The sequence below is a fragment of the Acanthochromis polyacanthus genome, chromosome 18 (assembly GCF_021347895.1).
Source record: "Acanthochromis polyacanthus isolate Apoly-LR-REF ecotype Palm Island chromosome 18, KAUST_Apoly_ChrSc, whole genome shotgun sequence".
In the NCBI taxonomy this organism is placed as follows: Eukaryota; Metazoa; Chordata; class Actinopteri; family Pomacentridae; genus Acanthochromis; species Acanthochromis polyacanthus.
The window spans coordinates 29,760,387-29,781,613 of record NC_067130.1 but is presented as its reverse complement, the minus strand read 5'-3'; the positions used below and the strand labels follow the sequence as shown (position 1 = coordinate 29,781,613).

Here is a 21,227-nt window from a genome sequence, read left to right as displayed (position 1 = left end):
TGTTGATTTTAATGCTGCAACTTCACTCGGGTGATTGTTTGTTTCTCTTCTGATGAATATTTTATGATTTTTGGCTCTTATGAAACTTTTATAATCCCGTCACTGGATGATCTAAAAATGCGTGCATGCACTTTTTTTTTTTTTTTTTTTGTCCAAAAATAGTTTCCTGGCTGCACAACTAGGCTGCTTCTCTTGTTGCAGATTTGAATTTGAAATGTGGAGTTCAGGGCCGCCGTGTTTCCCAGACTTGTTTCCTCTTCCCTTATTTGAATACAATATGGTGTAGTGACCTCCTGCGTCCAGGATGATGATTAACCGCAGAGACATGTCACATCCTGGAAGCTTCATTGTTTTAATGACTTGGTCCCACAAATTATTCAGGCCAGTGAAGCTGTTTTGCATTAGGATGGCCTATTTTAAGGCCTGTTTGGCATATTTCAGTTGCGGTAAAATGTGGTTATTTAACTGGATTGGCCTTAATTGTCTCTGAAATTGTGCTGTCATTACCTAATTTGAAGATGCTGGGTTTTTTTTTATTATTGTGAGTAGAAAAGGTTCTGTCATTCGTAAAAGAAAAAAAATAGTGGATGTTAAAAGAGGAGTATTTCGTGTGGTATTAGGGATTTTGGATGTTTTCGGGCTCAGCTAGTGTTCTTATCTGTGATTTGTCTCGTGCTGATAAAATGCCAGATAAGGGCAGGCTTGAATGGATGGTAAATCTCTCACAACACACACGGATAAAGAGAAAAAAACAAAAAAAAACAAAGGGTTATTGTGAGACAGCTGCACATGGTCATCGTGACCTTTGCTTTAGCTGCTCATGTACTGGAGATTTTTTCTCAGAGCTGCACATGGCCGACCAAATACCTTTTGGCCATTTTGATCCGAGACTGTTTCTCATTTCTTGGATTTTTTTTAACTTCCAGTGGAGATAAATTGTAGTTTAGCATGCAGGAATAATTCAAACTTTACTGTTCCAGCATCAGAAGAGCCTGAAGCATGAATCGATATCCTTTAAAGAAATGTGTTGCACAGTTTAATGCTGAGAAACTCAGCTGGTCTGCACAGATCCTTGACCTCAAAACCATTCAGATGAACTGGAAGACAGTTCTACTTTAAAATATATAATTGGTTGAGGTGTCCGCATACTTTTGGCCTTCTACTCTCATTTTTTCCACATAGGAATGCATATCTCCTTAAGATAAATATAAATTTTATATTTTGCCCTTTTACAGTATTAGTTGTTACTTAAGAGTTGTCTTTACTTAAAAGTGCTTTTAATACTTAATATTTAAAACAGTCTCTGTGTGTCAAAGTTGCATATTTAGAAGCTATTTTTCCATGCAAATGTCTTTGAGTCTTACAATGGCTAACTCTACACAATTGCCTCTATTTACATTTGTTTACTCTTCCCTATGATATATTTATATACTTAAATGTGTCTTTAGTCTATTATTACTCAATTCTGCTACATTAAGTCTATTGTGTCCCAAGTAAACATATCTATGTAATATATTCTGGTTTTTGACCATCCAGAGACTTGGAGACAAAAAGTAGAGCTTTAGTTTTAATTCCAACTCTCTGTGTAGAGACCTAAGAGTTGGAGTTTTCTCTTCTTGGCGTTTTGTTGTTTTTCTAACAGCTGCATTTTAAATGAGTTGCAAATTAGGGAGGCCGGTAAGAAATGCATTACAATGAGATAAGAAAAACTTAATTGATTCCTCACCAGGGAAATTTACATGCTACAGCAGCTGGGTACAGATACAGAAAGAATCTCAAGAATTACAAAAAGCACAACAGCAGGCTAAAGAAAAGTTGTAATAATAAAAAATCAGTTCTCACAGAGACAATACAGCATGTATGATGAAGGTACATATAGATATGTACACATATAACATGATGAATTTACATATATACAGGTCTGATGTGGAGGATAATTTACCCACAATTCTGTTATTGCAGTAAGAATAGTTATTGGTAGAAAAGACCAATGGTTTAGCATGATATTATTACACATGAAGAGCTGTATGAGAACAGTTTTATATCTTGATTATTGCAATAATCCATTCTCTAGGTAATCAAATCAGTTTTTCTAACTGCTGCTTGGACACAAAGTTTCTCAGTTTATTTTTAAAATGCCAGATAAAGGATTTAGAGTTCTGCTGCACTTTGTCCATACTTAAAAGTGTTTCCACACACTCAAGACATTTATTGTACGCTGTTTAACATTTATTTTATCACAGCTAAAATGTGTTTGTGCTTAAATGCTCCTTTAATCTGCCTCTCTTTTCTTTGTCATTGAATTGCATTTATAGTAGTCTTTTGTGTACTAAGTGGAGCCTTGAATTCAGTTCTATAATTAACAGAGAGCTTGTGCAGAGACTTAAACATTGGAATAATGTGCCCCATTATTTTGGTGTTAGCGATTTTTCTAGCAGCAGCATTTTAAATTCACTGCAAATGTCTAATGGCCCTTTTTGGGAAGTCAGTGAAGAGTCCATTCTGCAGGTAATAACAGCATAAATTACTTTTTCTTACTCATACTTGCACACACAAAATTCCTCAGTTGCAGTATGCAGTTTATAAAAGCAGGAACAAGTTTTTCTAAACTCTACTTTACTCACAAACTTGGCCTCAGTTGGTGTTTTAAGATGCCAGAAAGAGGATTTAGTTACAGCTTTGATGTGTCTGCTGGACTTTGTCTTTATTTAAAATTGCTTTGATTGTTTTCCACACCCCTGTGACACTATTTATAGGTCATGCAACATTTGTATTATCTGCTCTAAATTGCATTTATGTGCTAAAATGCTTGTTTGGCCTCCTATTCCTCAGTATGCTGCATTAAGTCTGTTGTCTGTCTGGGAGCCTCACAGCAGGCTGCCTAAAAATCAATGGGAATTCTGGACGGATCCATTTTAGCGGTTTTGGAATTCCAATCCCGCTACATAAATTCATGTACAACGTATTTAACAGTTTGTTATTACAGATTATCTACTAGTAAAAGTATTAATTTCAGTGAGACTGAAGTTATAAAACGTTTGTGGAGTTAGTTTTTAATCTCTGAAAGTTGATGTTGGATTGGAATCACCCCCACGTTGTTTTTGGTACAATCCCAACCAAGCTAGGAGTAGTGGGCGCTAATTTTTTGCCCTCAATGTTTAATCTTAAGGGTTTTTTTTGCGGGCAAAGTGCGCCATTTAAAGTGAAGCCGAGGAGATTTTAACAGTTTTAAAACTTCGAGAGTCTTATTTCTCCCCAACTTTGGCTGACGAACGACTAAAAACGCCAAACTAGTGATAGTTTGGTTAAATCTCCGGTACCAGTCCCGGACAGTTCAAAGTGCGTGATGCCAGTGAACGGAGGTGGGCTGCTGTCCCTGAGCAGATACGCTACTCAGTTTTTCACCGTAAGTACTGCATTTGAAGTACTCAAAAATACGACTACAACCACGTATAGTAGCTTCGGTGTACCCCTGTGATAGTACTTGGTGTTTTGGGATAAACTCTAACTGGGAGTTTCCGTGAATCCCCGCTGAAGCCTGTTGCATCCTGCTGCACCTGCCGTTACCGATGCTATCCATGCTAGCTGCGTTGTTAGCATAAACACGTCTAAAAGTTCATAAAAAGCCGTCTAAAATCTTATTCAGTATCTAAATAGTCTACTGAGCTTGTTTATTAGAGGGTGTGGGGTTATTTACAGCGCATCTTTTTGTCCTAAAGTAGCCAAAACAGCATTTTTTTTTTAAAGGTGTATACGTTTATTTAGCTAATATTTTCTAGCCACAACAAGTTACAGTGCTTAATTACAAGCACGGAAAGGCTTAAAAACTCATTTTAAGAGCTTTGTTTTTAATTCTAATGCACTGTGTTGTTTATTGTGCCTCACCTGTAATGCAGCTCTGTCTCCATTAGGTGGCAGACTAACACAACATTTCTGTCAACATCAACTAGTAATACACAAACAATGACACACTCAGGCTGCTTAATATATGATTTTTCACCCATTTTTTAGTGTAAAATAAGCACCAGAATAACCTCTAAATGACACATAAGGCTGAGAGTTTCTGTCATTACACTGGTCTAATATATTAGATATATTTGCACTGCTCTCTTCCTCTAAAAAAGTTCTTAAACAAATAGATATTACACCAGAAATGACCCTGAATTATTTTAGGACTGTCTAATCTGTAAACCAGAGTTCCTCAGCCTCACTGTCAGCAAGTTATTTTCTTAATCAGTATACTGAGGCTAATCTGAAAGTATTTGGGAGGAGAACAGATAAAAAGTGAGTCATGTTATCATCTGTGCTGGACATACTGTACATTTTAGTATCTTGTTCTGTGCAGTACAGTTTTAATATGGTTTCAGATTTTATTTATTATATGTTTTGTGCAGTTATACATACTCGGACATAAGTGGTTTGCACATTCCTGCACATCGTAAGTATTTTATGTTTTAATCACTTAAAGCTCCCTGAATTTACTACACTTGCTGTTTTTTTTTAATTTGTTCCTTAGCTTTCTATGTACTAACTTGCAACACTTTCATTCTTTGTACATGTTTTTATCCTTCTGTTAAAGTTATTTTCTTTTGTCAGTGTTTACCCATAAGTAAATTCTTGTCTCTTGGTAATACGCGCTTTGGCAATGCATCAAATTCCTTTTGTATGATATCTTACTTGGTAATAAAAAATGATTTTGTTTCAATTGAACAACTTTTTAATTCTGTTTCTAGCTTTCTCAGTTATGGTGCTAAAAATCAAGTTTAATAAAACTTGCAATGCAAGAAATTTGAGACTGAGAGCTAAAGCCATTTGTTTAATAATCTATCATGTGACAGGCAGGAATTAAAGGGGTAGAGTGATTTTCATGGTTGGTGTAATGCCTGGGAAAGGTGGAGTTTGAACATAAAATGAAAAATGAATCCTCTTTTTCATACTTCTTTTGGAAAGATGATAAATTTGCAGTTGAAACAGAGTTAATTTATTCATCAATCAGGGCAGAATGGACTGGTTTAGCACAGGAAGCACAACACAATTTAAATTTAAATATACTGATCACAAAAGAAAATGCAGGCTCTTTTACCTGCCTCACTGACATACACTGGACTAAAATTCTATTTTAAAAAGCCCCTAAAGCTACCAGGACTGCTATATACAGAGATATCTATATAATTCACAGCAAAAATCAATTAAATGCAAGTCAAACAGTGGTTTATTGGCAGCACAGCTCTGCAAAGTTCAGTCCGGTTGGGAGCAGAAAGGGGTCAGAGTGAAGCTGGCATAGGTTGGAGCTAATTTAAAGCACATGCCATCAGCCTGCAGTTCAGTCACTCATGCTGAACAGTAAAAACACGGCACAAGAACTGGGGTGGTGCTCAAACAAACAAACCTCTAAATGCTGTAGTCCTTTAAACAGTACCAGGGCTTTCTTCTCATTCTCTGCAGGCTTAAAATGGCGATGAGCTTAATTTTAGTAATAATAATGGGCAAAAAATTGTAATTTTTAAGCACAAATGTCAACATATTCAGATTCCAGCGTCTTTTGTGCAAGTATATTCTGCTATTATGTTATTGTAAATGGAATATTTGTGAGTTTTTAATTAACTGCTGGTAGGACAAAACCATAAAGTAGCTGCTCAGAAATGTGAATGCATGGATTTGAGACTGTCATTTAGGCCTTGTTAACTCGTACATATAGTGTTTTTTATATGCTAGAAGACATATTATGTTAGCAGTGTACCAAATAGGGATACTCCAGTGTTGTTAGAAGTCATTTTATTGTGCAATATTCAAAAACGCTATCCCACATTACAGATTTTCCTTGTATTATGCAGGCCTGGTCTGTATAGTCAACAAATGTTTGCACTTTGGCTGACCTTTTTACCAAACACTATCTGTCCAAAACTCAGAGTATGATTTTGTATTAAGTTTGACTCTGAATAACCTGAACCAGATTTATTTCGGTGCAGTTTTCTGACCTGACTGCAATCTATCCACATATTCTGCATTTCTGGTTTGTGCAGAGTCAACCTCATCTGTAAAAAAAGAAAAAAAAGATGTATTCTAAGTCACGTCCTACAAATATGACCCAGTATTTCAACCTCCCTCCTCATTAGTGGAAATGCGTTTGTGTTTTGTTACGTAATGCTTCACACTCAGGAGAATACGACTTATCCAGCAGGCCTGTCCGCCAGCGGCCCTAACAATCCTATCTCATAGTACAAGAAGACGCTCTGATTAAAACGGCTCTGGCCTTGCCCGAAGCTGTCTCAACAACCACTTCCAAGTAATTTATCTTATGTTTGTGAGTTAGTACGTTTCCTGTGCTCACACATACTTGCTATGTTTGTTTTCCTCTGCTGTTATTTGACCTCTCTGTTGCAAGACGGATATCAACGTCTCATCTTACTTTGTAAAATAAACTCAGGAAGACTTGAGAGGAGTGGTTCTAGTTTGTTTTGAAAGTGCAGTGTTGTTTTCTGTTGTGTGGAGTTGTGCCCTTTTTATTTCTCAGCAATGTGGACTCTTTGCAGTCTCTCTGCTTGTGCTGCTGGTCCTAAAGTATCCCCTTGTAGGCCAGAAGATCAAAAAAGTGGGTTATGATGGGTGTGCTGCCAGCCTGAGTCATGCCCCCATTTCACTAAGCCCGGGCCTGAGATGTCAGCAGCACACTCATTTCCACTTCAGTTACCCAAAAAAATCCCCAAAACTCAAAACCCTGGCCATTGTGCTCAACTCAAATTTGAACTCTGCACACGTTTTCTGGTTTTTCCCAACGTGTGAACCGTTTGCAGAAGTTTGAAGACCGCTCGACGCGTCTTGAGGTTGGAGCAGCTGCCAGATCACGAATTCGTTGTTTGTGTTTGTGGATCAACACTCGGGCATTTAATCACGGAGTGCCTGCGCAGGAGTTGGTGTGTCTGTATGTTTACACTTTCTGCAGACGGTGGGATTTGTGCTGAATGTAGGCCAGCAGAATCCCTCTTACGTCAAAGGCAGGCAGGCGGGCAGATGCGGGAGAGAGCTGCTGGTGGTTGTGCAGCTGTGGCCATGGAGGAGGCTGTGGCGCACATCAGTCTGCCAGAGCACCGCTGGCGGTGAACGGGGAGAGACGCAAATAGGAAGAGACGGAGAGCACCGACGATGAAGACCGTCCTCAGCCTGCACAGGAAATGGGCCCACGCGGTCAAGACCATTCGCATCCTGCAGGGACTCGTGAGTGCGATTCTGCTGCCGGGGCTCAGATTCGATCAGATCTGTGTCACGATCGGGCGGTGACCGGTTCTGTAACAGACCTGAGCGTTTCTGTGACGGTTTAGCCGACAGTGATAAGTTTTATTTTGAAATTAGGGATGTAGAATTGCAGAAAAGTGGCGCTAACAGATGTAAAAATGATTGTTTGGGTCAAAACTGGTGTTTTTTTTTAACAGGTAAAGGATGATGTAAAGCGAAATCCGTGACATTATTCTGTGGTTTATTTTTGTGGAGAAATTGAGGTGGTTTTATACTTTGGAAATCTTCTTTAGCTTAGTTGTACATGGGGTAGTATTTTTGACAAAGTTTGTTATTTGTGAATGGAGTGCATATAATCTTGACAGTACTGGCTTCTCAAATACAAAAATTGATTGTTGTGACAGTCACACAACATGGATTTAGGCTCTAAATCAATTTTCTGTGGTCTGCTTTTGTAAAGAAATTGAGGTGGTTTTATACTTTGGAAGTCCACTTTGACTTGGTTGTAAATGAGGGAGGGTATTGGGCAATGTTTCTACCTGTGGATGGAATGAGTTATTGATTAGTCGTTGCAATTAAATAAAGTTAAAATATAAAAAGTACAGATCTTCAAATGCAAAAATCGATATCTTTGGCAGTCACACAACATTGATTTAGGCTCTGAATTCTCTTCTTTATCTCATCGTTTAATCAGTCTTCTGTGGGATTTTTTTTAAAGACGTTGAGGCTTTAAATTCACTCATATATCTTAAAGAAAAAATTTCTGTGGTTTATTTTTGTAAAGACATTAAGTTGATTTTGTGCTGTTGAAGTCCTCTTTGACTTGTAAATGAGGTAGGATATTTGAGGAAACTTGTACCTGTAGATGGAGTGAATTATTGATTGATGTTTACAATTAAACAAAGTTAAAATTTAAAAAGTGCCAACCCTTCAAATGCGAAAATCGATTGTTGTTACAGTCACACAACATCGATTTAGGCTCTAAATTTACGTGTCTTACAAGTAAATCAACTTTCTGTGGTTTGTTTTTGTACAGAATTGAGCTGTTTTTATACTTTGGATGATACAGGAGGTGGTATTTTTGACAATGTTTGTACCCGTGAATGGAGTACATCCACATTTTATAGATTAGTCGTTGCATTTAGATAAAATACTGACATCTCAAATGCAAAAATCAGTTGTTTTGACAGTCCCACAACATCGATTTAGGCTCTAAATTCACTTATTTATCTTACCAATTAGTCAAAAAAATCAAGATCAATTGTGTAATTGGTGTTAAAAGCACTTAATTCAGGTTAAATTGGTTGTTTTATTATATTATAATCTGTAGGTTTCATGCAACAATCTGCTAGAAGAAAGTTTGCACCTCAAAGTGCTTTTCAGAGTTCTTGAAGTTTACTAATCAACAGAAGCCAGAAATTTCTTGTTGAAACATGCTGTAAATGTTTGTCATTGTTCTTCTGGGAGCTCCTGATTGTGTAATGACAGGCGTAGGCTAATGAAGTGACTTTGTCGTTACATCACGTAGTACATTATTAATCTGTCCAGTGAAATGAAGCCACCCGTGGTAATCTTTCCTTTCCCCTCCACAGAACCCGGTCATGGAGGAGACCGTGTGGGAGCAGTACACCGTGACCCTGCAGAGGGTGAGTCCATCTGCACCGGAACACATCATCGCATTTAGAATACTCACTTTTTTCAGCCGTTGTTCCCAAGTGATTCGTCAGAGAGTGCATTTAAATGATTGGTTTGATACTTCGCCGTCAGCCGGCGGTTAAGAGACCAGAAAGCAGCTCAGACTGCAGACGAAACAGACAGAGTGAAGTTATGCCATCGCAGAAAAAGTTAGGAATTAATATATTATAAATTAGATTCAGAGCTCACTTTATGGTGTGTAATAGACACAGATATACTATATATATATTAACCCCTTAAACTTCAGTGTACCGCCGGCGGTACACTTACTAATTTGCATAGGAATTTCAAGAATGTCCGAAGGCTGCAAACCCGATTATACAAACACTATACGCCGATGGAAAGCTTAGATTCTCATGAATCCGCCGGTATAAACCACTTTCAGATGTGATTTGCACAGCGGGTGAGAAAAACACATTTGTCCGACAAAAACGAATATCCATCCATCCGTTCTCTATACACGGCTTCAACGCACACAGCGCGACTCACATTTCCGGGTTCATTATTACACACAGAAAAAAATATTCCACAAAAAACGGCCATAATCCAACCTTTTACATCCAGACGACACAAGCCAGTAAACTATTTTATCCAAAACATGTCCTGAAGTCGGTATAAAATCCCCGAATCGGTCGTTTTCAAGGAAATGCACCTCGCGATGCCCGTCCAATATTCCCCGTATTTTTCGTAATTTTTTTTATTTAAAAATAGAATATTAGCGATTTTTTTGTACTGAAAACGGCTGGAATTGACTGAAGCTTAAAGGGTTAAAAAATGTTTGTTTCCTGAAATTTGTGACACATCAGGACCTCTGAAGTCATGTTTTCTTAATTTTTAGACCGATTATTCCTAAATTTAAACCTTTTTAGACAAAGACTAAATAAAAGCAAAATGAATACAGTATTGAAAAAGCATGAACAACGTCGCCTAATGCTACTTATTCAGAACCAACTGTAGAATTAAGCAACAACATATAACAAGTAAACAGACGTTTTAATTATAAGGAGTTGGTTGAGACCAAAACAGAGCGATTAGGAGAGTAAATATAGGACTAGAAACAAAAACACTGCAGGAAAGTTGATGCTAGCATCATTCCATGTATTTTCAGTGTGCAAATAAGTCACGTCAACCATATAAAGTGATTTATTGTTAAATACAGATGTTTGTCTCGCATCTCAGTGGGTGTAATAATAAATTACTGCAGGTTTAAGTATTTAAAAAGATAAAATCGTAAACACTTTGAGCACAAAGATGCTTAAATGGAACTTTGGAATGCCACATTTTCTTGCGTTGATAAATGTGACATAAATAATTGAGATTTAGTGTAGAGCCATAATTACTGTGTTAAGCATGAAATTGAGAGTATAGCTTGTTAGCTTGTTGCAGCCAAAAAAAAACAATTACAACAGGTTTAAATATATAAAAATATACAATTTTGGGGCCTTTTTTGAGCAATAAATATCTGTGCAAGTTAATTGGAAATCTGCAATTTTGAATAAATGTTGTGATAGTTGATAGTTTTAGTTATTTATTGACCAAATCTAACAGATTTCTGCTTTTAAAATATTGAATTTTTTCAGATTTGTTGTCTCAATTCAGAGCGAAATCACAGCTCGTTTTCACAGTTTGACGTTAAATCGTTAACTATTTGATCAAGGGCAAGAAATCTGACGAGACATTCACTTCAAGCTTTAGTTCCAGTGTTTGATTTGGTGATAGAAATTATTCACGGTTCTGCTGTTAGTTTTGTCTCGACACCAGCCCAGATTCCGGTTCTTCGCTGGCGTTAATGTGAAACACGTGTGCGACTGTGTGAGCAGAGCAAACCAGTTGAGCTTAGGTAATCAACATGATGAGCTCATTGTCCCGTGCTGCGGCTCACTGAAGCCAGAAAAGCAGATTTAGTTTAAAAAAAAAAAAAAAAAAAAAAAAAAGGTTCTCTGCTGCAGGCGTGTGACCCCCACATCTCAACCCCACCACAGCCAGCTGTCACACTTTGGACATTGACTTTTTCATTCTCTGCTTCCATTTATTCACTAAACAGTCCCTTGTTTTTAAAATAGAAAAACCAATATGTTGCTTTAAATGCAGAAAATGACTCACCTTGTTTAAAGAAAAAACATCCTGCAAGAGTTTGTTAGGGTCTGTGAACCTCAAGCTCAACATGCATGTTAATATTCTTTATGTGATACTACAAATAACAATAATAGAACATATAATTTGCTTAATTATAATTATTAAATCAAATTTGTTTATACAGCAAGTTTAAAAGCAACCAAAGTGCTGCACATTTTATCAGTTGTCTGCCTTGTAGCATCTCTTTCCATTTCTGTAATTTGAGATTGCACACTTTTTTATCGTCTTGCACTCTTAGATACTATTTGCACTATAAAACATTTAGATTTTTGTGTTGTTCTTGTTTATTTTTATATACTGCACATTTTTTACTTTTTTTATGTATATTTATGGTGTTGGGAATTGTACTCTTCCTGCTGTAGCAGAGAAATTTCCCCTCAAGGATTAATAAAGTATTTACTCTGTTCTAAACAGGCAGCAACAAAATTAAGCACGGACCGCCAATATACAATATAAATATGCAGTAAAACTTGTAAAATTTGCAAAATCAGTCAGTAAAATAAACTGAAATAGTATAAAATACTAGCGGATAGCAAGTTGTAAGATCAGTTTCTATAATAATAGCATATATGAAATATTAGGGACAATTAAGAGCCGCTATAAGCCTTTAAAAACTTGTATGTGTTGGAATTTTGCTTGAAAATATCAAGACAGGAGGAACATTCAATTAAAAGAGAAAGTCTGTTCCAAAGTTTTCAAACTGCTGCTGCTCTAATAGTTAGTAATAGTCACTATTAGAATATTATAGTAATTATGATCACATTTAGCAAAATTTTTATCTTCTGTTGACTTTATTTGAAGTATAGCACACCACATTATGAGCAAAACTGAATTATTAAGGTAATTTAAACATATTAAAAGTGCTGTAAGGCAGGTAACGCATACAAAATATGTAAAAATCTGATTGTGTGTTGAAAAAATATAATTAAGATAAATTTTCCTTTTGAATACGTGCACAATACGATCATATTCCTGGATGCATAACCAATGTGAAGGATAGAATTGAGAGTATAATTGGAATCCTATTTTGGTTTACACAATTTAAATGGCAAAGAATGCATTATGTGAAAAAAAATGGTAAAAATCAAGGAGTTACTGGTTAAAACAGGCAGCATGTGGATACAGCTGGAGGAGAAATTGGTTAATCAGTTGCTTTAACTTGGAGCAAACACTGGACAGGGTTGATCTGATTAATCAGGAAGAAGTATATTTTTATAAATTTCACTAAACATGTCAGACATCAGCTTAGCAGTGCACTTAAAAATACCAACGCAGTGTCGTTTCTTTAATAGCAGAGTGTAGAAATAGCTTGTTGTCACATTTGCTGCCTGTTTCTTATTATTTTTGTTTTAAAAATTGACATTTTGGCATCATCTGAGAGAAAAAATTAGTTTTTCATTGCTTTTCTAATTGTTTAAGCCTTTGTTCACTATTTTAAAAACAGGAAATAATCGTTTTTTTTTAACCATTTGTTTTGAAGATCAGAGCAAAAAGAGACTGTTCTTGTCATCTTCTCCAGCATTTGTCTCCCTGCTCCCACTTTCACCCTCCCTTTGCCTCCACGGCCATCTGCTAGAGACAGGGGGAAGTGGTGAATTGTGTGTGTAGGGGTTTTTTTCTTTTTTTTTTAAGTACAGATGGAAGGGAGGGGATAAAGAGACGTTGTCAACAAATCTCCGACCTAATCTCATCTGGGCAAACTAGAGCAGTGGCAGGTAGAATCAGAGTCCAAAGAAAAGAAGGAAAAAAAACCATCCCCAAGACAGGAAGCAAGGAGCCTTTAAAATATGAATTAAAATCAGAAAAAATGTTCACATGCTCACACATTTGATTCAGAGTTTTATGAGATTATTTGCCAGAAGAGCTGCAGAGGAAGGTGCAGATCGGTCATACATGTTTCTGCAGTAATCACAAATCAAAATCCCTTCGATCAACACGTACAATACAGCCATGATTATACAGTGTGGGCCGACACACGCCACACGGATTACAGGACGTCTCTCACACGCATGGAATACATTGATTTATATGATCTTGTTGCGTTCAGGATCCAAAGATGGGCTTTGGCATTGCAGTGTCAGGAGGGCGGGACAACCCCAACGAGGACAGCGGAGAGACGTCCATCGTGGTGTCCGACGTCCTGCAGGGAGGTCCAGCTGACGGGTTGTTGTTGTGGGTACCATTTTTATTATTATTTATGGTCTTAATCCCTCAGAAAGATCAGAAAATGCACTTACTGACCTATCAAAATACACTTTTTTTTTAGTTTAATCAATGTCTATATCAATTTGTGTTTAGTGAGAATGACCGAGTGATCCAGGTGAACGCCATCCCCATGGAGGGAGCCATGCACTCCTTCGCCGTCTCCACACTCAGAAAATGTGGCAAAGTCGCAAAAATTGTAAGTAAAGGTTTTGATTTTTTTGTTTATCTGCTGTAAAATGCAGAAGCAAAAACAGTTTCCTCATCAGTCAGGAACAGCCCACTCTGAAACCCAACCCTGACCCACGCTATATAGTTTAGATCGCATACTTGTGGCAAAAAGAGTTATTTTTTTGTTTAAACTTTGCATTTCTTTGGTTATCCACTGAACTCACTCTTAATCCCAACCCTGACCCAAAATATATCTCATATGTGATTATATTTCATCCCAGAAAACTTTATTCCGTTGTATTTTGTCAACCTACTTCATGTATTTAAGGTGTAAATAACATTTATGTTACAATAAGTGTATTAGCAGTAACTCTGGCTCACTTTAAACATCCTAATTTATGCATTTCTGCAGATATACATACTAGTTAAACACTCAATTTCCTTCCATAGTCCTGTGTATAATTGCACATTATTTTGTGAACTGACCCACTCTGCACGCTGTGTATCTCATATCTGTTTGTATTTCATCCCAGAAGACTCTTTTCCATTGCACTATAATCAACCTACCTCATGTGCATAAGGTCTAAATACCATATATTGTTTTTCACATGTATTTTCACTAACTGTGGTTTACTTTAAACATGCTCTTTTGCACATTTTTCCAGTTATGCATAGTTGTTGACCACTCATTTTCCTTCCATAACCCCTTTTTTCTAATGCATGTATGTTTTATTTTGTGACCACGTGCACAAACCCACTGTACACACTTAATATCTCATACCTGTTTGCATTTCATCACAGAAAATCAACAGACCTCACTTATATAAGGTCTAAATAACATTTATTGTTGAATCAGTGCATTTGCAGTAACTCTGTTTCACTTTCAACATTCTGTTTCACACATTTCTGCCGTTGTTTACATAGAAGTAAAACACTCACATGTGCACAGACCCACTGTACACACTGTATATCTCATAGCTGTTTATATTTCATCCCAGAAATCTCTGTTCCTTTGCACTTCCATCAATCTACCTGATTTGTGTAAGGTGTAAATAACATTCATGTTTTATGAAGTGTATTTGCAGCATCTGGTTCACTTTAAACATACTATTTCACACATTTCTGCAGCTGTACAAAGTAGTAAAACACTCATTTTCCTTCCGTACCCTCTTATTTAAATGCATGTTTTATTTTGTGAGCACACGTGTGCTGACTCATTACATACTGTATATCTAATATCTATTTATATTTTAACCCAAAAAGTCACTGTTCTATTGCACTTTAATCAACCTGTTTCTTGTATTTAAGATGTAAACTCATTTATTTTTTGCTGAGTGTATTTGCAGTAACTGTGATTCACTTTAAACAGGATATTTTGCACATTTCTGCAGCTGTACATAGCAGTAAAACATTCATTTTCTTTCCGTTACCCCTTGTTTAAATGCATGTGTGTTTTATGTTGTGAAAACATGTTCACTGACCCACTGTACATACTATCTATATCACATACCTGTTAATATTTCATCCCAGAAATCCCATCTGTAAACTCGGTTCACTTTAAACATGTTATTTCACACATCTATGCAGTTGAACTCTCATTTTTCTTCCGTAACCATTTTTTTATATGCACGTGTTACATCTTGTTAAAGTGTTTGACAGCTAAGTAAATATCTTTGAATATCCTCACATATGTGGCCAATAAAGCTGATTCTGGTTCTGAAAAGTCCATTCGTTGTTGATTTGAAAGCGGCGCAGGAAATTTAATCACATGGATGTCTCTGAGTTGAGCTCCTAAAAAGGCTACAAACTCCAAAGAATAATCTGCACAACATCAGGATTTAGATTGTTCTTAGTTTAATCTCCGACTTTTTCCTTTTTTATGGATGAATTCTGTGTCTCTGTTCATCAACAGACAGTGAAGAGGCCCAGGAAGGTTCCAGTCAATCTCCTGAACCGCCCAGCTTCGCCCGACGACAGAGTCTTCAACAACGACTACAACGATGACTACAACTACGATCAGGACCGCCGCAGCGTCTACAGCGGCCGGAGTGGCGGCCGGGACCACAGCCTGGAGCGAGGCGGCGGCGGCGGCGGCTACATGGACTCTGGCTACCACACACGTGAGCGCGAATATGATAGGGACTATGACCGGCGGGAACGTGGCCGGAGCACGGAGCGAGACCTGAGCCCGGAACGGCAGTACCGCAGGGACGACAGCCGAGGTCGCGCTCTGGACCGAGAGCGAAGCCCTGACCGCCACTACAAGATGCCGGCCCATGCCTATAGCCCGGACAGGAGGTACCGCAGCGAGCGCGCCTTGGACCGAGACCACAGTCCGGATCGGCGCTACCGCAGCGAGCGAGCCCTGGACCGGGACTACAGCCCTGACAGACGCTACCGCAGCGAGCGAATGCTGGACCGGACCAACAGCCCCGACCTGCGCTACGGTAGAGACCACAGCTTCGAACGGGGTCGAGTCCACAGTGACCCGAGGAAGTACGAGGAGCCGATGAAGAGAAGCGGCAGCAGGGACCGACTGGACCGAACGCCGTCACCTGCTGCCGCACCGATTCCTCTTCCTCGACCCGCCAGAGACCTGGAGCCGCTGGAGAAACCTCTGAATGTGCTGCTGCTGAAGAACCGACCCAACGAAGGTGAGAAGCTGACAGACATTAACAGCAGTGTTACACTAATAGACTTTATTCTGATAAACTGCAAAGGTACTGTGAAGTTACGTTTAGTGACAAACAAAAAAAAGACTGAAAACACAAGAAGAAAACATGTAGCCAAACACATTTAGACAGTTAACGTAAACAGGCGTCCGGATGGGGCTGGTATGAAGTAGCAGTAAGAAAAAAATGTTTAAATGTCAATTTTGTTCCTATCATTTTCAGTTAATAAGCTGTATGCTCAAACAGTAATCCATTTTCCAGCAGGAACTCCTGAGCCAATTTAGGGCAAATTGAACCTTTTGTGAATGTTTTTACTACAAGAACTTCCCTACAGACCCTCTTTACGGCGAGAAAAAAGTCCTTAAAATCTGCTATATTGGTCTCAATGCTGATTAAACTCTGAGACAACAAGAAGCATAATAATTTTTCTCTCCTCTCGATGCCCATATTGAACAGCCGTCTCTAACATAATAATCTTTTATTTTCTGAGAGCGCCTTTCAAAATCCAAGTTACAGAAAACTTTCCAGAGCAGCAACATATAACAGAAAATAAAATCTAGGGGATTTATGAGATAAAATGAAATCAAAAGCTGCAGTATAAAGTAAAAGTATTATTGGAAGAAATAAAATACAGTGCAAAGGAAATAAAAATCAGATATAATCATGAAAGGCTCTCCAATAAAAGCATGTTTTAAAGTGTTGATTTCCTCGGGACACTCAGTCAACTTTAGCTTTGAGCCAAGCCTCTACCTGAGGATCTTAAAGAGCATCCTGCTGTATAGATTACTAAAAGATCAGAAATATAACTAGAAGGGCCTTTAGAGCTTTCAGTAAAACCTTAGAATCTATTTTAAAACTTACTGGGAGTCAGTGTAAGGAGCTAAAACAGATGTGACGTGTTCAAGGTCATCATACCTGCTAATATACGCTACATTTTTCTTTTCCTGTCTTTTTCTGTGGTCGTAGAATTAGACTTATATCCAGTTACTAGTTTGCCTAGTTTGGTTAAAGTGCTTCAAGCAGAAGCCATTCCTTTATATGTTGATTCAAAAGTTCCTGCAGTGGAAAATAAACATTGAAAATCTGATCAGATGTTCAAGGACTTTTTAAAACACATCCCACATGTTAACACTTTGAAAACATTCTTCCACAGCTGACATTCAAAATACTGATTCAAGCAAGGACAAACGGCCAATAAAACAAGCTGTAGCTGGGTGACATTTAGCTAAATTGAGAATTTGGAGTGGGGATTTCAGGCAGATATTTTCTCAAAATTGTACACACTGTTTTGAAAATTACCTCTGGAATATAAAATCTTGACTTGATTTAACGAGGAACTAAAGAGAGTAAAATAAAGGTAATCTGTGTGAACTGTTTTTGCTATTGTTAAGCTACACAAACTACATAAAAATATGTTTTATTCCAGAGTATGGTCTTCGTCTGGGCAGCCAGCTCTTCATCAAAGAGATGACCAGCACTGGACTGGCCAGCAGAGATGGAAACCTGCAGGAAGGAGACATCATACTGAAGGTAGAGCTGCAAATTATCATTTACACGACATGCTGGACTGTTTCTGTGCAGTTTGTCTGACCTCTCCGTCCTCTCCCTCCATCAGATTAACGGCACGGCGACAGAAAACCTGTCCCTGACCGATGCCGGGAAGCTGATCGAGAAGTCTCGCGGGAAGCTGCAGCTGGTGGTGCAGAGAGACCGGCGGCAGGTTCTGATACGAGTCCCGCCGATGGTCGACAGCGACTCGGAGCTCGATGGTGAGAGAATCTCGAAAATGAAAAGCAGCAGCTCCTATCCAGCTTAAAGGAATCACCACCACCTCCACCACCATCATATAATCACTACGAACTTCACATTGATCAACTGTGTAAAACATTGTTCACGTTGCTGTTGCTGTATCTGTCGATCTAAACCTGTTTTCCCTTCATATACAATAAAGGTTTTACTCACATCAGTTTTTAGTTTTATTTGAAAACACACGAAGCGGTGCTAGCGCTATGTGCTAACCAGACACTCACCCAAACAATCATCATTATTATCCTTCCACCCTCATGATTACTCACTCTTTTATACCTGCTTTTGGTGTCACATGACCAGACGGCACGCTGCGATTGGTCAGAACCAATCTAGATAAGTGGTGTGAGTGGATTGTTCACTGACCAAATGTTAGCGGGGAGGAGGGGGAATCGCCCAAAGACCCGTGACCCAGTTTGTCTGCTTTTGGGACTGTGTGTGTGTGTGTTTGTGTGTGTGTGTGTGAGTGTGAGTGAACGTCCTCACTCGCCTCGAGCGGGGTGATCTAATCCCCAATCATAATCCTGCTATCGGATATGACAGAATTTCATTATGTTAAGGTTTCTCACCGCAGCAGCCGTCTGCTTTCTGCTGTCCAGCCCTAACAACAATAGTGGCTTCACTGCATGTGGTGTGTGTGAAAATATGGTGAGAAAATGTGGATTTTTAGCTCCGCAAACTCCAAATCACCACTTCTAATATCCTCTATAACGGTATTTCTGTAGTTCATCACTGCTGCCGTGTGAACAACACAGAAAAGTCAAAGTTTCAGAGCTTCTTTGCCACATTTAAGATCTTAGGATATAATTAGTGCTCAGCTATGAGTAGATTTATGACCTTCGTTTGTCTGTTTTTCTGTTTTAATCACCTGTGGGCCATTTGAGTTACATAAAAGCCACCTTACGTAATTAACAAAACGCAGGAGCATCAAGGAGAAGTTTAGCATTTCACAGGTTTTTAGCCTTTACACAAAAATCTAGCAGACAGAAGAGACTTCAGTGTTGCGTTGCTTCAACATGTTTGTCGTATTTTTTTGCAGATATCTCAGAGATCGAGTCGTATCGATCCTACTCTCCACAGGACGACAGACGAGGACACCACTCCGACCTCTCCTCACACTCCTCCAATGAAAGGCTCAGAGACAAACCCAGGTATTTTTGAGTTATTTGATTTATTTGAGACATGCCACATTACCATAAAAGCCAAAAAAATTGAAAAACTAAATCTCAAAAAACAAAAAAACCCAAAAATAAGTATAATGACCTTTAGCTTGTTCCTGTTAGCTTTAAACCTTATACGAAAAACCCAAAACATGTTTACTGTTAAACGTTATTACACTTTTCAAAAATGTTTTGGTTTTTCTTAAATTGTACTCATTTACTTCACAAACTGATAAACATTCACTCAAGCAAATGGCTTCTTAGAATTTAAATTGACTCTTAGTTCGTAGTCGTTGAAGGACTTTTCAGGCTTATTTCAAACCGGCACAGTTAACATAGATGTGGCTCAATGGGGCGTTTATACTAGATTTTAGGAGGATTTGTGAGATAAGCTAAAAGTTTATTAATCCCAAAGAAAATTCTTTTGCCAGATACTACTCAGGAAAACAAAACTACATAACATTAGCATTGCCTCATAAAAAAAGATATAAATACATCATTGAATAAGAATAAATAAAATAAGAGTAGAAATGAAAAGGTAATTGGTAATACTGGCTGTTATAATACGGTAGTAAAGCAACATCACTCCTGGAAAACAAATACTGCAAATTAAGTTGAACTGATCCACATAAAATTGAAATTTTACACCCAAAAAATGAAATATTGTTCATTATATTCACATTGTGTATTAACTTCCTACAGCTTTCAAAATAGTCTTGATTTTTAATGCAAATGTTTCCCTGAGTCCGATTGGAAAGAGAGACAGAATTTTTCTCTATTTTTTTGTGTTCTGAGATTTGCAAGGCACAACCTCAGCAGCTGATAAAAAAATACAAATTGTATACAAATGCATGTATTAGATGTGACTTGAGTAGAATAATTAACTTTCATTGCAATAAAAAGTCCTGCACCTTTATGGAAACGGCACAGCCCTGGCTAGAAGTAAAGAGAATTTAAACAAATCTCTAGTGAAGTATGGCACCGTTAGAATGTCATAAGTCATACAGGATAAAGCAAAAGTAGAATTTTCTTTGATTCATTATAAAAAATTGACAAAATCTGGAATCAACATGTACATAATTTTCCTTTTTCTCACCGGTGTTTCTCACGCTGGAAAAAAAATACGGACACCACATATTATAGATATTTTTCCATTTACATTTTTGATTTATTTCTACGCTTGTCTCCTATTTACTCTGTATAAACACTGCCTGCAGTTCAGCCAAAAAGTCTCTACATTTTTATAATTTGACTGTTGATGGTACCTGAGTCACTAATGATTTCTTATTTGCACTGAGGAGTACAGAATTTTTAGTTTATGTACCTGTACTGGATAAAGCAAATGGTTTTGTTTTGGTCAATCTAAAGTAAGACATGCGGAATAAACCAATTTCAAAGAATATTACATTTTTAGCTCGGATAGAGGACGCTCAGAAAGAGAATTTTTCCTGTTTTTACAGCTTGTTGCCTTAAAAAAACACTGTAAATGTGATGATTTAAACCAAAACTAAAATGCCGTTTAGACTCACTGCAGGCTTCCATCTTCTGTCACAGGACAGAATTATTTCCCACAACTAAAGATTTAGTTTCTTAATTTAGAGCTTCCTAAAGTCATTACACTCCATCTGTTTGTATGCGTTAGTGGAAATCAGATTTTTAAAGGGAAAAGTAAACTCATTAAACAAAGTTGCTGTCATATTTGATTTTCATGAGCCCAGACTTATTAAAATATCCCCGGCGTTTTGTTATTTGTGTTGTTAAATACAGCAGAAAAATAAATCAGGATAATGCAGGATTATGTTGACTCATGCTTCATGAAGCTTAGCTGCTCCATCACATTAAATATTAAAATTACCAACATCGGTAATGAGGCATTATTTTCCACCATGTTGGATTTTGATATGAGAGAACTGAATGCTTTAAAGCAGGGGTGTCAAACATGCGGCCCGCGGGCCAAAACCGGCCCTCCAGAGGGTCCGATCTGGCCCGAGAGGCACCTTTATAAAGTGTAAAAATTACAGAGGAGACATTAACTGCAGATTATAAATCTATAAATTTGTAATAATTTCTGGACCATGACAAATTGTTTTGATCAAAAAGTAAAATACTAGATTGCTCATTGTTCTTCTGTTGTTTTGTGTCTCGTTTTTGT

The 21,227-nt window shown here is 37.8% G+C and overlaps 1 protein-coding gene across 7 annotated transcripts in view; it reads left to right on the top strand.

Moving 5' to 3' along the window:
- tjp2a (tight junction protein 2a (zona occludens 2)) overlaps positions 1 to 21,227 on the top strand; it is a 59,459-nt gene that overhangs the window by 22,612 nt on the left and 15,620 nt on the right. For 3 of the 7 annotated variants that reach the window (XM_051938512.1, XM_022217092.2, XM_022217089.2), the window contains exons 3-9: positions 8,826 to 8,879; positions 13,112 to 13,236; positions 13,363 to 13,465; positions 15,350 to 16,091; positions 17,536 to 17,639; positions 17,725 to 17,878; positions 18,955 to 19,066. In XM_051938512.1, the coding sequence (XP_051794472.1) occupies positions 8,826 to 8,879; positions 13,112 to 13,236; positions 13,363 to 13,465; positions 15,350 to 16,091; positions 17,536 to 17,639; positions 17,725 to 17,878; positions 18,955 to 19,066 (1,394 nt within the window). Of the gene's footprint in view, positions 1 to 3,115; positions 3,407 to 6,875; positions 7,216 to 8,825; positions 8,880 to 13,111; positions 13,237 to 13,362; positions 13,466 to 15,349; positions 16,092 to 17,535; positions 17,640 to 17,724; positions 17,879 to 18,954; positions 19,067 to 21,227 lie in introns of those variants that run through there. The other 4 variants (XM_051938514.1, XM_022217091.2, XM_022217090.2 and 1 more) reach the window with 3 other exon arrangements.